The sequence below is a fragment of the Trachymyrmex septentrionalis genome, unplaced genomic scaffold (genome assembly GCF_001594115.1).
Source record: "Trachymyrmex septentrionalis isolate Tsep2-gDNA-1 unplaced genomic scaffold, Tsep1.0 scaffold119, whole genome shotgun sequence".
Classification (NCBI taxonomy): Eukaryota; Metazoa; Arthropoda; class Insecta; order Hymenoptera; family Formicidae; genus Trachymyrmex; species Trachymyrmex septentrionalis.
Genome location: NW_017304320.1, coordinates 449,823 through 466,562, shown reverse-complemented (window position 1 = coordinate 466,562; position 16,740 = coordinate 449,823). Strand labels below are relative to the sequence as shown.

Genomic DNA, 16,740 nt, shown 5'->3' with positions numbered 1-16,740 from the left:
GTCTAAGCTCCTATTTTATAACTCTTAGGACGAGAGTTTTTCATTCGACTCGTACGTAGGCTCAATCTGATAATAGTAAAAATTGTATGCACAAGCGTAATACGGTAACGACGTCATTCAGTAAGAGCGTTCGAACATTACCATTAATTTTACATTACCATTACCATCGATTTTTATTTTACCACGCATGGTTAAAAATTTTAAATTTATAATCGTCGTTATTGAATTTTACATTATCATGTAACATGAGACTGACCGAATGCAAGTTGAAACGTTTATTATTAAAGAGTATCAATTCTAGCGTCGAATAACTAATTATGGTTCGTAGCCTTTGTGATATTTTAGTTTGATTTTCAATGTTGAGCCTTGCATTACTTCCTTATTGTAAAAATTGTACGTTTCCAGCTGTGATCGATCACTAAATTGATAATTTTGTACGACGAGTAACTTTCAAAGTCATCACTAGGAAACTATCAGCTTAATGATGAAATATACAACTAGAAAAAAATCATCGAACTGACTTCTTTGTTCTGCAGTGAGTAACTTATAAAGTTACCGCTACAAAACCATCGGTTTAGTGATTAGAAAAATCATAAATTGATGATGGTTTTGTAGTGAATAATTTTTACAAAAGCATCAGTTTAGTAATTAATCACACAGAGCTAGAAAAATTACAATTCTTGCATTATCATCAAAGTGTGATTAATTCTAAAAGCACAAGTTAACCAGAAAATGAAAAACCGGTCCTAAGTGACAGTCGATATCGTTGCGTTGTCGTTGAACAGTTTGTTTTATAATGTATGATGCATACAACGACGATGCAACGATGTTGCCACTGTCGTTACAAAATAGGGACTCGAGTGTCGTTGTAACTGTCTTTTTCGCCGGAGACGCATCATCGTACGGCCTCGGGGAGTTTTTAAACGATCGCGATACTTAAATATGGAGGGAGCCGGTAAGTTCGAATCGACGCAAGCTTGAAACAGAATTTTGCTGAAAATCCACGGAGAAAATGCGGCTTCGTTGTTTATTTACTTAAACTTAGAAGCTTAAAGCGCCGAAACCTTTTTAATCCTTCACGTCACGTAACTTTGTAATTATGCCTGAATTATCGCAAAGGAAAGTTAACGTCAAAGTCGTCGGGGAGTAAGACTGGAGTTGAGTTTACTACAAGAGCCCGAGAAAATGCCTCGTGAATTACTGCGAGAGCTTATTGCGAGAAATAAGGGGGCTGGAAATTTTTTAAGGGGGGAAAAAAATTGTCGAAGAACGAGAGCTGTGCCCGACGTAAGTGTAAAAAAGTGCAAATGGTCATGGAAGATCAACGCGATCGATGATGAATGAATGAGTTGGAGGTCGAGCAGTATTACGGGATGCACAAATGTTATTAGTTCCTTTGCACGGTAATCGGTGAAGCGTATGAGAACTTTTCGCCGCAGTCTCTATCGACAGTTTATTTTAACATAGAGAAAGACACTTACAGACAGGAGTCAACCAGCTGATTATTTGACATACCAGCTGATTTGCGTCTCTCGCTCCCGAGCAGTGGACGATGTCCCCTGAAAACAAAGGAACGAGAAATCTCTTTTTGTAACTCTGAACACGTCATTCGAGAAAATAATCTTATCGCTGAGAGAAAAATGTTTGGCGTTTGTGATTATAATCGCATGGTAAAATAATTATGGTTAGAAGCTTCATTAATGTAGTCATTATTAGTATAATGTTTGTAGTCATGTATTTATGATTCTACAAAAAATATATAGTCGGCACCGAAATGACTATAAATTGTAGTCAAATTATAATAATTGCAGCAATGTTTTTTTCTCTCAGTATATCCATATTTGTGTATGTTCCATGAAAAATAGTTGAAAAATTGTTCTGTTCCATTAATTTATACACTTTTAGATATTAAAGGGACAATGATATAATCCTTGAGCTAAATAACATTTTGTTATTTATAACCTCCACGTACGCCAGAATGTAATCCATTTCTGCAGTTGTAGCTTTAAAACGAACAACGTCCATATTAACGTGCGCTTGTTAGTAAATAACAAATTAAATTTGAATCTCATATTTAATATATTTTTCTCGGCTAAATTGTTTAATTCCATTGTTTCAGTTAAATTAACGACACATTGAATAGGAGCAACGGCGATCTGCAGAAATGATTAAAAATAACTCGAGTTGGAAATGTAATTTGATATTACATATGAATTCAATCCTCCGCCGGCAATGTGAAATTTTCAACCTTTATACGGAACCTGGGTTTTCAAACCTCAATACAAATTTTTCTATTGTCCCGTGTAAAAATCTAAAAAAATTCTTATATACTTGGGAAAGCTTTAAGTTTTTATCATCAAGTTTTATTCATACAAGTTGGATTATATTTTACTCATTTTTTACGGATTTGAATTTATCTATCAAATTTACAATAAAAAATCGACCGTGCTTTTAAAATCCAATACCATATTACCGGCGGAGGATTAACAGTGTTATATGAGATTTTTTTAACAGCTGACAGCTTAACATGAGTAACGTTTGCATTTAAATAAAATCTAAATCTAGAATATATTACATTTCTCTGTATAGATGGAGAGTAATTAAAAATTGATAAATCACGTTTCAACACGAAGTTAAACCAACGGCATAATATTGGCCGCGGTGCTGTTATCTTTTCTTCATCCAGTTATCGTAATTCTTCATTTGTATTACACCTCGTGGAGCGCTCTGGCTGATTGATTTAGGTGCTATAATCCGTAATTAGTTGTTGGCCCACCGTATAACGATCTCACCTATAGATGGAGAGAGAAATCCTTTTAATTCATCACCTAACACGTCCGAGACCTTCCGGGCAACGATTAATTTCTCGCCCGGGCGGCCCTTTTATCGCGCTTTTCGATTTACCGCGGATTTTCCGAGGCCGGCTACGAAAACCTCGACGTAAATTAGTATCCATTGAGAAAGAAAGATTGAAAGAGAGAGAGAGAGAGAGAGAGAGAGAGAGAGAGGACGAGAGGTGGCATTGGGAATCGTATCGCTCGCAGTGCGAAATAGCTCGCGATATTCGATCGTCAAGGTACACAAGTAATAATTACTTGTTTCGAGCATTTCAAAAGTTCATATAGCCACAAATTTATTCGAAATATTCTGAATTCCTAGTAAGTTTGATACTTTAATCAAGATTATGAAATTAGGACAATGATTTGCTTATTATACAAAGTCGCTTCCTCGATCAATTTCATAATATTCTTCAAAAGAAAATAAATTCTTTATTTTGAATGTTTCTAAAATTGGTAACACTGAGAAAACCCATTTAATTGAAAGAATTAATTTGTTGTTTGGATATGGTGCAAAATCTCGGTGCAATAAAATCGAATAAAATAATTTAGTTAAAGCAAAACATTTGGTTATTGTAACATTTTACTTGTTTCTGGTAAACATTGGCATCAGATAAACTTGTTTATCAGAAACAAGTAGAATGTTACAATAACCAAATGTTTCAGCTAAATTATTTTATTGCGTTAACCAGCGATTCGTTTCGCCCAAACAAGGAATTAATTAATTCAACTTAACGGATTTCTCAGTGTATACTTTAAGATTATTATCATGCAAATATTCTTTGTTAAAGATAATTATTTAACCCCTTCGGAATCTGCGTACATTTTAAATTCAAAGACATTATCCATTAAAATTATTTAATTCCACCAACATCTCATTTGAGATTTGATGTGTATAACAATGTACATGTTGAACTAAAAATAGTCAACATTTTGAAAAGTATTAATTGTTTCGTATGAATTGCTAATTGAAATCCGAAATGAATTGAATTGAAAAAGATTTTTTTAACGCGGTTCCAAAATAAAAGCGGGCGAAGAGGAAGAAAGTAAATTAAATAATCATTTTTTCTAGCGATGGAAAAATATTTTTCTGTGTGTAGAAAAAGTAATCCGACGAAAGTAATCCGGCGTGTTTCTCTCGCGCGAGAGAGAGAGAGAGAGAGAGAGAGAGAGAGAGAGAGAGAGAGAGAGACTGTCGACTTTGCGAATAGATCGGAATAATCGGAGTGGATTGCGATCATCGGTGTATTCCACAGAGGGAAAACAGACGGAAAACTCCCTGTGTGCGGACAGGTGGGAGGGGTGGGAGGACGACAGACCAGGGCGATAATTAATTTATGCCCCAAATGCTTTATTAATGAGAGCACTTGATTGCCAGTGGCGAAATGAACACCGCCCGCCGCAGTGGAAAAATAACGAATTCCGGTTATTGTTTGGGCAGGAGTACACTGTATGAATTTGCGATCGTAATGCGTTTAATTTACGCGGCGCCTCGGCGTAAAGTCCGCTCGCGAGATGTGGAGACGTGAGAGAGCAAAATTTCCGGGCAATTAGATTGATCCGTTTTTATTTTATACACGATTCAGGATAGACCAGCCGTAATAATTTCCAGCATCTTATTATCATTTAATTCTGCCATTCACGTCGGCATTTGTATTAATATCTTTCATATCTTTTTGCTACAAATGGGGGGGGAACTGATATTTTTACACTATTTCGTTCTCGTTCGTATTTCACTCCGTTCCTCTCCGTTTATATACACCCGAATATTGTGATTTATTTACGTAGTTGGAAAATTTTTGTTAAATTTAACATGTGTCGCAACACTCAAATTTTTCTCTGTTAATTTAAAGGGATCCTCTAGTAAATCTTTTTTTATCTACGCGATTATTTTTCGGCACGCTATTTTCTAATTGCAATTCGCAATGGCACACGAAATATTTAATATCAGTGAAAAATGTTCGAACAATCGCATTATGTATCAAATTAACATTCAGATATGTTAAAAACGCGTAGAATATAAAATTTCATAAGAACTCTGGACTCGACTGGACCGGTTTTAACACAAATACAAAAAGAAGAAAAAAGAAAAAAAATTCCCACTGATATTTGTTACATTGCGATTTATATCTAATTTATTATTACCAGCAATTTCACAAACCGTTGCGGAGAGGCACCGCAATTTCCGCGTGCCGATGTTCCCGCAAGTGTAAAGTGAAATTCATTCTTAAAGATTCATCTCGTCGCTGCAAAGGGGCGAGTCATAAAGGCCCTTACAAAGGCGCTCCTAAAAGCGGTGACAATTCTCGTGAATTAATAAAACGGTATATTAACAATCATGCGCGGATGGCGGGTACCGGATGGCATCGTGCCGGAAGCGGAAGCGGAAAAGGGAGGAGGACGAGAAGGAGAGATGTAAGCGAAAGGAGAAAAATCGCGAATTGTCGCATGCCGTAATGCGGGTATTTAGTGCACGTCCGAAAAAGATATTAAACACACACGCAAGTGAAAAACGGCATATTCGGCCAAGGCGGTCCTTCCGGTTCTTCTTCGCGCCTACAATAATATTTCTTGCGAATTTATACGAGTTCTGGCAAACTTGTGCGTCGATTGTTTGTCGATTTATTATTTTCGAACACAGTCCTAAAGGAGTAACGTATTATACAGCATAACGCAATTGTTGGGCGAAACGACAAAAATTTTAAATGTCAAGCTTTTAACGACATATGCGCTTTAAATAAATTTATCGTTTCATACATTTAATAAGAACGAATTTATTTGGAGTCATACGTGTGCCGCTAAAAGCTTAATATCTGTAAATAAAATTTTTGTGATTTTGTATAATAAATGGATCTACTAACTGATTTAACTTACACCGAGAAAGATACTTAAAAATTTATTGATGAGAAATATATTTATTTCACGGAGATAAAAACTTTATTTAAACACGGTGAAATAAAATATTTTATTCTTAGCAAATAAACCGTCCATTTTATTTTTCGGAAATTCATGAAATATAATGCATTTCGTCGCAAAATTTTTTCATAATTAATAAATATCGAAGATTTAATGTAACATTCGCTTCGCAATACTTCGACTAGTTATCCTCTCAGTGAATGTGGCGAATTAAATTAACAAGCAATTTAATATTACTGATGCAAATACGCATCTTAGAAAGCTGTTAATTATCTCACGACGCAGATTTAAGCGGCTCAAAAATTGTAAACGTAATTTTATTACACGATGTCAATTACACGGGTAAATGGCGTCGCGACGCGTCGCGACGTAAAACACGGGGAGAGGGATGTCCCCAGTTCGGTAACATATCCTGCGACGACAGTAGCTCGCCCTCCTTTTCGTACTGAAACAGTTAATTACAACGGATATCCACCGGCGTTAATTTAAAATTGCCATTAACGCCGCGCGCAATGATAGAAAACCAATTACTGCCGCATTTGAACGATAATGGGAAATAACGTATGGCGAGGGGGGGGGGAGGTGTGAAGCGAGAGGGAGAGGGACAGGAAGTCCCCCAAGGGAACTAAACGGATAATCCTTTGTTAATTCATCTGGTATGTAATAATAATTTTTTCATCCGCTATAAAGATACGGGCGAGAGAGAGAGAGAGAGAGAGAGAGAGAGAGAGAGAAAGATGATTATTAGAGCCAAGTCGGATGTAATTTACCGGGGAATTATCTTTCGAATTTAGAAAGTCTCTCGTGGCACTTAAGTAGAAATAACGCGATATGAAAAAACGACGGTGAGAGAAACACGCAGCACCATTTTGTTGAAATAACATTCGATTACCGACCGCGTTTGATCTACTTTCGACTGATCTCCTCTCGATAATCTGCTTCGGGCTAATAATGTCCGCTGTATTTGGCCGATTCGCCGCGGATCGGTGGTTTTTTTTAATGGGATTTCGCGGTCGATTCTCGCTTCCCCTCCGACCGCCATGATTTTCGTTCCGTCTGTCGAATCGCGCGTTGTGATTGATAACAAATTTTTTACCGCGCACATCCCGATAATCCGCTCGCAGGTAATATAATGCCACCGGGCCGACCGCCGGTGTTTGGCAACGCGCCTCGGATCGGGGCAAATTTTTAAATCGGATTTAATAATCCACTTTGGGGCGGTTGACGTTCATTTCGCCCGGCGTGTCCCGCCGATCTCGGATCCCGATTTGGGCCTGTCCCAGTTTTTGTCTGACGATCCGCGTCGGATCGGTAATTCCCCGGACTGCGTGGAGCCGCGGATGAAAATGTGGGGCAACGTCGCCCACGGGGCGGATTTATCCCTGGTAATGGTGTCAGGTATATTAGATTTTTTTTTCACACGTCACACACGACGGATTCACGAGCGCCTTTTCGCGGAGGACCGCCATTTCGAGGAGGTGGAGGAGGACGAGAAATCATCGTCCCGCCGCCGGCGATCGATGAAGATCTCTCTTCCGGAAGGGGTTCTCCCCGTTGGAAAATTTCACGATCGGTTGATAATCCGGGTCGCGGATTTTTAATTAAATTCGCATCCGACCGCCTCGGCGAAAATATCAAACTCCGTAAATTTCTATTAACTCGAACCTCGAGAAGTTTTTCATTAAAATTAATGCATATTCGCGATTAAAATTCTTAATTCCGTGATGGAGAAAAAAATTTTAAATTATCTTCAATTAATATGCTGAATTATATTTATCTACTCTCGAAATTCTCGAGAGTGAAATCTTATGAGTGACAATTTATTCCAATTGATAATGAAAAATACTAAGTACACACTTGGAACAGAGTGACATATCACTTTACGTAAGAATGACTTTTTATCTCCAACTGTAGTGTAAATGTTTTATTTGTTTAGAGTAAAACATCAGTCAAGATGATCTCGAATGAAAGATCAATTATAATTACACAGTAAAAAATTTTTGTATTTATTTAGATTATAAACGGTCCGTTCAAGTTCTTGTTGATAACTGATTATATGGTTGAATTTTTAATAAATCTGAGAGATAATTTAATATAATGTGATTTGAATTGTTATTTGAATATTTTATTTTAAATTGATATTTAACATTTCTTAGTTCAAAATAATACAATTTATTGAGCAAGAGAATAAATAACATAAAAGTAATATATATTTTAAAACATAAATTCTAAGATACATAAATGAATAAAATATGTACTCATTTAATATATCATAAATGTAAATTTTATAGAATAAAAAATGCTTTCACAGTCTACCTATAAATTGTGTCAATATTGTATTTTTTGTTCATTTTTTACATAATATTTGCGTTAGTTTTCTAACATATTCATTTTGTGTTAAATTAAAATAAGAGCGAACAGTTTAGGACATGCAAAATGTGTAAAATTTAACACAAATTTTTCCCAACTGTGTAAAAAAATATTTAAATTTAACATACGTAGAGTCTTGTTAGCATTTACCTCTGAAAAAAGTTGTCGATATTCATTTCAACTATTTTTAACTGTTACAATAACGTGAAGTATATCATTCATTCTTTAATTATGAATGAAAATATTCACGACATGACATTCATTCTACATGAATGAAAATTCAAATTAGTGATTCGGTAATCATTCTATTTTTTCAATAGAATTTCACTCCAATGAATTTAGAGTGTCCTTTAGAAAGTTGCTGAAACTAATCAGCTGTCACTTTTAAACGCAAATATAGGAAAAATAAAAGTATTTTTTAATAGAGAACTTTTGGCAGTTTTTATTTACGTGTAAAGTAAAGATGATCAGAATTATTTGTGTTTAATTTAAATATTTCTAAAAATATCAAATATCGTTATTCTCTTAAAGATTTATATACTTTTGAATGTTAAATTCTTAATGATATATATTTCGGAAATTTCAGGGAAAAATCAGGAAATTTTGTCTGGAAATCAAAGAAAGTTATATAAGATAAATATAGGATGAAGAATTTGTGATAACCTTTTTCAATATAATTACTCTTAATTATTTCATTTTAATTAATAAAACTATATTCAATTAAATATATCTTTCATTTAAATATATCTTTAATTACCGACTAAACGAAATTTCCTCGCCACTTTTCATATTATTTATATGTATAATTAATACCTTATCAATTTTATAATTTATATCACTTATATTTTATATTTTACCATCTAAATACACATTCTGGTATAATTACTTTGCTGCAATTTTTTCCAACTATCTATTTATGAAAATGACGGGCAATTTGTACATATTTTATTTATATAAATTTCAATTTATTAAATTCAACAAATTTACTACTAAATCCTTTTTATCTAACATTTTTTAAACTTTAAATACTTATTAATTTACCTAAATGTAACTCATTTTTATTTAATTATTGTACATTTTGATTTGAATTCAAATTTAATCCAATCTATTAATTATATATTCTAATAAAATAATTTTTAAACAATAACACATCAAAAATTTCTATCAAGACCTGCCTATCGTGGACCATTATTTGTAAAACCACCATTTATAAAGTTCCTTCTCTAGCCTTTTAAAATACCGCCAAATTATTTAAATTTAATGTTTAACATTTAATTTTTAATTTCTTAATTTTAATTGCAATAATAGGGTACCTAATCCTAATTTCTCTACGTAACTTACTTATTATAAAATTTAACAATCTTTTAAATTTTTACATATTTCACCATATAAAAATTCTTTTCATCAAACATTTTTATCCTGCCATTATCTTATTTCCCCTCTTTAATACAAATTAATCAAATTTATTTACAAATAATAGTTTAGCTATTGCTGGCATTATATTTTTAATAGACAATAAATTAAATTTAATCAAATTTAATAATACCATTTCTGGAATTAAATTGTTCACCTTCATTGTTTAAATTAAACAATATATCGAGTAAAAGCAACAGCAATCTATAAACACGATTAAAAACAATTCAAATTGGGTATAATTTGACATCGTATGGACAATGTCCGCAGGTTAAAAACCGACGGAGAGGCGAGACTGTGAGATTCTGGGTCACTTTACGTTTTCCCTGATTTTTCTCTCACACGGCGCTTTCGCTCCTTTATTATATCCGCGAGTTTCTTTTTTTTCTCACTGCACAGGCAGTCGGCAACAATCGAGTCGCACGAGTCGTTACGATTACGCCGCGATTAAGAAATTGGTACTTTTCCGGCCTTTGTCCGCCAGGACGTCTCGAATGTAACCGATTCGTATATAAGTTTGCAGTGCGTGCCGGGTTCGCTCGAATGCAAAAATAAAGATCTCGCCGGGCGATAATACTGACGCACGTATGTAAATACGAATCGCGTAATTACACGTAAGGGGAAGGCCGGTATTCTCGAAAGACCTGGTACGCTGCCGTATAATTTACCCTCTTCTCCCCCCCGGCTCTCACCCTCTTGGATCTCATTTGCGAAATAGTCGCCGCGATCTGTTCGCGTTCCGTATGAACTCGCGCCTCTGCGGAGCTCGCGGACTTTGCGGCGGGAAATCGAAATGAGAGAAAAAGACCGGGTGCCGCGCAATCCCCCGCGTTTATCCTCTTGCGCGACTTTTCCCTCGCTCCTTCGTGGAATCGTTAAATTCTCGTGACAACGTCGTATCTTGGCAGCACGCAGGAAGTTTATTTATCCTCATTTTATGCGGGACACGGAAACCACGCGCGAGAGAGACGCGCGGAGGGAGGGATAAATTTAGAATTAACTGTCAGAAGCAAATATTTTTCCATGGATAACGATCCTGGCGAACGCCGCCTTAATGTAAAATTTTACATTTCTCTCCCTCTTAGATATAATATAATTGTTATATGAAATATTTTGTGTACTTTTAACTGGCGAAATTCACTTTCATTTTACAAATATATTAATGATTTTTTTTTAATTAAAAATATAATAAATATATATTATATCTTGTAATCAGTCGATTATCAGGCAATTTTTCTTTTATAAATTTTAATCACCGGATCGAAATGTCTTTGAAATTAAGCTTGAGTTTTTATTGATTAATAGGGAGATTCAAGTTCGTATATATATGACGGACAGAATTTTTTTTAATAATTTGATTATCATAAAACTTGGTTTTAGAGAGTTTTTAATTACGCAGTCAAATTTCTAAGTTCGCTTTATTCGCAGCTCATCAGTGTTACATAAACAGTTAATACTGAGAGATTTCCAAACTGACTTTCAAACTCTGGCCCTTATGAGCCTTTTGATACTAAATCCTCCTTCATGGAGGTTACTGCACTTTTGAAATACGATATTTTCAAGCTATATTCAAACTCAGCGATACAAAGAATTTTCTAAAATCGAGTTTTACGGATAATCAGATTTTTTTTTTTTAAGCGTGAATTTGAAATTTTTAAGACCAGAATCAAATTCAGCGACCACGAAAACCGTTGGAAAACAAGATTTTCCTTAAGTAACTTTGTTAAAAAACTTCGAGCTTCAAAAAGTTAAGACGGTCTTGAAATAAAAACGGACTGTAATACCGGCCGTAATGTAGCGATGTCACAAACCACGTCACTGAAGTTTCCATGTGTTTTCATGTCGACGACACCACACTAGGAAAAAGAATTTATAGCTTTCAGCAAAACTGTTCAGTCGAGGTATTTTTATCAGTAATAAAATATATTGTTTATAGAACAAAAAAATCAGTTGCCTCTACGAAATATTACGAAATTTTTTCACTTTATAGATAACAAAAATGTTTGTTTATACCAATTTTGTTTGTATAAAATTAGAATTCCGTTCGGTACATTTCAACCAAATTTGTGTTGTTACAGTAATATTTTGATTCGTAGAACGAAACTTACTTTCTAAATTTTCCCGCTTTCTGTACATTTTTTAGAGTAAAATCTCATTCTGAAAAGTGAAAATTTAACTATTCAATAGTCTTGAAAAAGAGTAGCTCAGTTTTTTAATCTTTATAAGTGAGATTTCACTTTTTAGAGTGAAAGTTCACTCTATAGTTTTAGAAACTAATGTGTAGTTTTTTTTATTTTCATCTCGTCGATATTAAAAACATAAACTAGACAACATTGTCATATACGATGCCATTTTTAAGTTACTTCCAACATTTATCGACAAAATGTATGTGACAGTGTATTCGACAAAATGTTAACCGGCAACGTATATCTCACAATTTCTTGCATTTAAATTGAATTTTATCTACAATTCAGGCTTGTCCAAAGCTTAACTCACGAGCTAAACATTTTCCTCTCTATTGTTTCATTGAGCGAGAAAATAAAAAAAAAATAGATATTAGAGCTCTCTGTCTAGTAACTGGCTGCTGCTTTAGCGTTTACCCTGTTTTGTGTTTTCTATACACAGGAAAATACATACTGTACGAAAATAATAATTATTTGTTTCAAATATTTCAAAAATTCATATATCCGCAAATTCATCATAAGTTCATCATGAACATTGATTTCATTCGAAATATATATTCTGAATCCTAGTAAGTTTAATATTTAAATCGAGATTATTAAATTAAAACAAATTCGATTGGCTTATTATATAAAAAAATCACTTCTGCGATTAGTTTTATAATATTCTTTAAAAGAAAACGAATTCTTATTCGAGAACACATTAATGAGTTTTCTAAAATTTGTAACAAGTATATTTTACGAATATTATCAAGAAAATGTATCTCTTTGTCAAAAAAAGAACCATTACTTAAAAAGAAAGTAATCACTTTTCTTAGCAATAGAATGAAATTTTTCTGTGTACACGGAAAGAACTTTTCTGCAGTATTTAAATATTCAGCTAGACATGTGTCTAAAAGTAATTTCTAAAAGAATTATTAAAATAATTACATAGAAATTTCAAACAATGCAGCAAAAAGTTTTGATCTTCTAACTAATTTGATCGGCGGACATAATTGTTTTAATATTCGAATAAAGTCATTTTTAAACCTATATCATAGCTAAATTTTTAGGTACTTGAGAACGTTCTTTCCACATATCTGTCTCGTTTAACGAAACAATGGAGAGGGAGGAGCTGTTTAGCTCATGAGCTAAGTTTTGGACAGGTCTGATCTACATTGTCGGCGACACATGTTTCCGACAATGTAGATAGTAAGCGACAATGTTTCGTTTTGGACGAGAACGATGCTTAAGCTCCAGCCCAGATCGAATCAGGCATCCTACGTATTTGTGATAATCACAGACCGGTATTCGTAATCTATTCCTACTTTCAGACCGTTTTAGGTAATATCTTAAAATCCTTTTAGGTGACATCTTAAAATATATACGACTCTCTGGCCAGTATTCACATAGTCAGTTCTTATTTCAAAATCATTTTAAGTGTCTTAAGATCCTCTGACTTGGTTTATCTTATGTAGTTAAATCTATAGTGTGTTGCTCCTACTAAATATATTGTTATTTTTTAAATAGTAATTAAATTTGACTGTAATTAAATAAGACTGTATTTAAAACAGTCTCAAATATAAGAATCGACTACGAATATCGGCTTCTGATTGATTTATGATATCTTAAGACTGTACTCAAGATAGTCTTCGTTCAGATAGTATTCATAGTCGAATTTATTGAAATTGTCTTAAGGTATCATGAGCCAATAAAAGAGCTGTATTAGCTTCTTAAAACATATTACTTAACCGTCCAGCACCACTTTGTGCCTTTTAAATCGCAGTCACGAATTTTTCTCAAAATTTTTATTCAGAACTCAATATGTAAAAAATAAATAAAATAGAGTTCGGTTTTTATTATAATAAAAACTTATTGTTGAAAGTTTCACGAGTGTATAAGAATTTTTTAGATTTTCATGTAGTCCGGAATTATAAAAAATATATGTGCTGTTTTCCTCAACGACCCGGAAATGTAAACTATATGATCAAATATTTCGGGGTGGTGATGGAGAATTAAGATTTTAAAATAAGAACGAATTATGAATATTGCTCTCTCGAATTAATAATGAATTAATAATGAATACCGGCCATATAGTGATCATTATTTAGTGTCATTATTGTTCTTCATTCAACCATTTATTATTTCTTTTCCAAAGCACACGAATTAATTGTTATCGGGCAGAAAGCGTAAAGGATTCCGGATGCGTGTCCCGCCGCGATTGCCGGGCAAATCGCACGGAAAAACACGGAAAATCTCGGTCCTTGAAATGTACAGAGAAAAAAAGAGAGAGAGAGAGAGAGAGAGGAGTCGAATCGGGAAACGTAAAAACGTGCCGACGTGCAGCATTATATCGGTGATCGATGCAGCGCGAGAGCCCGCTCGATAAGAGCAATCTGTTCCGCTTCGAGCTATCCGTCACGGAGGGTGAAGGGAGGATGAATGAGGGTGCAGCTCGAAAATCCCTCTCCCCCTCCCCTCCTTGCGCTCCGGTAAATCTCGCGTGATCAGCCTCGGATTCGCGTCGTGATTATTCGCGCTTTCCCATAAATTTTCGCCGAAATTATGACACAAAAAATCACCGCACCGAAAACGACCACCCGCGAGTGCATTATTATTATCATCATTTTTTTTGTTTTTTTTTTTACGCGCGCGATATGTGGCGCGTTGCACAATTCTTCATCATTATGCGCGAAACGTGAAAATATCCGTGTTGACGAATTTGTGTTCTGGTAAATGTTTTACCCGACGTGGCATAACGCGCGGTATTTCGTCGCGCATTAATGCGATTGATGTTTCTCTTTAGTTTCTGCCATTGTATCTGGTGTAATTAAATTATTTAGGCATCTTGCCGGCATAATTTAATTGGCTCGTACGCAATTAAAGAATTAATTAATTGAAAGGTCCGATTAGAGCCTAATCGTTCTTGCAGGTGCGTAAATGTAGATGTAATAATTTATACAGTCTTATATGTGACAAAGAATAAGTGAGTGGTAAATTTTTAATTGCATATCTTAAATGTAGTAATTTAAGTAATATGTAAGTATCATCATAAGTAATACACAGGAAGAACTATTTTATTGAGTGAAGTTGTTGATTAAAAAAATTTAATTAGGTACAGATCTGAAAATAATTTGGTGTGCATCATAAAATAATTATGCAGGACGCTCCTGCACTGGTTGCTAGAATATTAACATTTTTGCAAAATTCACATCAACGCTTAGCGTTCTAACATAATTATTTTGAGAGTCCAACAAAATTACTTTCAGATCTGTATATATATATATATATATATATATATATATATCTAGTTATATTTTTAAATATTTTAGTCATCCTTTTCTTGTATACATATATTGAAAAAATATACTAAATTTTAATGAATCGTTTGTTTGAAGCGCCAACTAATATTTATTAAATACAAAAATATACTTATTTGATATAAGAACTATTAATTTGATTTAATTATAATTTCTTTTTAATGAGTAAATATTTAATTGACACTGTTTAGATAAAAATATTTTTTTTAATTTAATATATTTTTCCTCGACATATTATATCTTAAATATACATTTAAGATTATTCTTATTATTTAATTATTATTATATATAAAAATGCGCAAATTGCATAATTTCTTTTAAAAGCCGTTGTGTTTTCATTAAATCAGTTGATTCGTTTTATTATTCTGTGCATAGAAATATTAAAGTGTAGTAAAAAATGAATAGTTTATGAGATATTTTATATTTTATATCCAAATTTGCCACAACAAAGTATAAAATATCTCGTAAATTATTGATTTTTCAATATCTTTACTTTAACACTTTTATGCGCAAAATAATTAGAGGAATTATATATGAAAATAATAAACGTATCCTTCTTGAAACTGTTTCTACATTTTTATTTGTATTTGAGAAACATTCATTCATATCATCCATTTCGGAAAAAAATTAACCAGATTGATTGAAACGGGGCGCGCGTCCTGCGTAACTATTATTAATTATTATTATCAATACACATTTAAGATATATATATATATATATATATACATATTTTTTTCTACAGAAATAACGTTTCGAATCGATTCCGTTAATCCAAAGAATTTGCAGGTTCCGACTGACTTTCAGAATTAATGTGTCCTTTTCCGGGCGGAATAAATCACCGTGCGGAATTCGGGGGATCGGGCAATCGGGTGAAGATACCGAGGTGTTAACTTCGCATGAGGAAATTTATTCACTTTTTATTCACTCGGATACACACATCGCGGATACACCGTGTAACTTCTACTTTATTACTCTTGCTTTCAATTACGCCATTGTTCACTTTTATAACTGCGCATTTGTTCCTGCCGCGTGCCAGCTATTAATGTGCCGTGGCGCCGTTAATTCCGAGCAGCTGTACCTCTTCCGTTCCTCATCCTTCGGACCGCGGATGTAGGTCGGCAACGTACTTATCCCAGGTGGTCCGTCCAACACGGACGGATTCTCGACGCTCCCCGGTATCCGTCGATCCCGTCCGCCCCCACAGTTATCCCACGGAACTCGCGATGGAACGTCGACTCTCATACACGGGGCAAGGGACGACACTCTCCCGTCTGGGGAGAAAAAGGGTTTTTCGCCGATAGAGATAGAGAAAGAGAAAGAGAGAGAGAGAGAGAGAGAGGAAGAGTTTCTTCCCTCCCGGCGCGATTGAGTTCGCACGGGGCGTACACGGGGGATGGGGGAGACCATCAATCAATCGCACGTTCTAGGAAACTATCTCGCGATCGATGCCGCGGGAACTCACCCCCTTCGAAGTCCGGTTCCCTCTCTCGCTCCGTCGCGTTCTTCGACAGCGGCGTCGCGGCGTCGACGTCGGTTGACGCCTACCTATCTACCTACCTACCTATCTATCTATCTACCTTGGGCGTTGTACGGTTTCGGCAGACTCTCACCCCCCTTTCGCTTCGATTGTGTAACGCAGAATCGACGACGCCGACGTTTACGACGAGACCCTCCCCACACTTGGATCGGACGCGACGCGGTTGCGAACATTTGTTCGAATTTTCG

At 34.7% G+C, this 16,740-nt stretch overlaps 1 protein-coding gene across 3 annotated transcripts in view; it reads right to left on the bottom strand.

The window, feature by feature from the left end:
- The window catches only part of LOC108754638 (catenin delta-2), a 63,128-nt gene that overhangs the window by 21,408 nt on the left and 24,980 nt on the right, over positions 1-16,740 (bottom strand). For 2 of the 3 annotated variants that reach the window (XM_018497099.1, XM_018497108.1), the window contains exon 2: positions 1,482-1,559. In XM_018497099.1, coding sequence (XP_018352601.1) covers positions 1,482-1,513 — 32 coding nt within the window. In that variant the 5' untranslated portion in view covers positions 1,514-1,559. Of the gene's footprint in view, positions 1-1,481; positions 1,561-16,740 lie in introns of those variants that run through there. The other variant, XM_018497117.1, reaches the window with a different exon arrangement.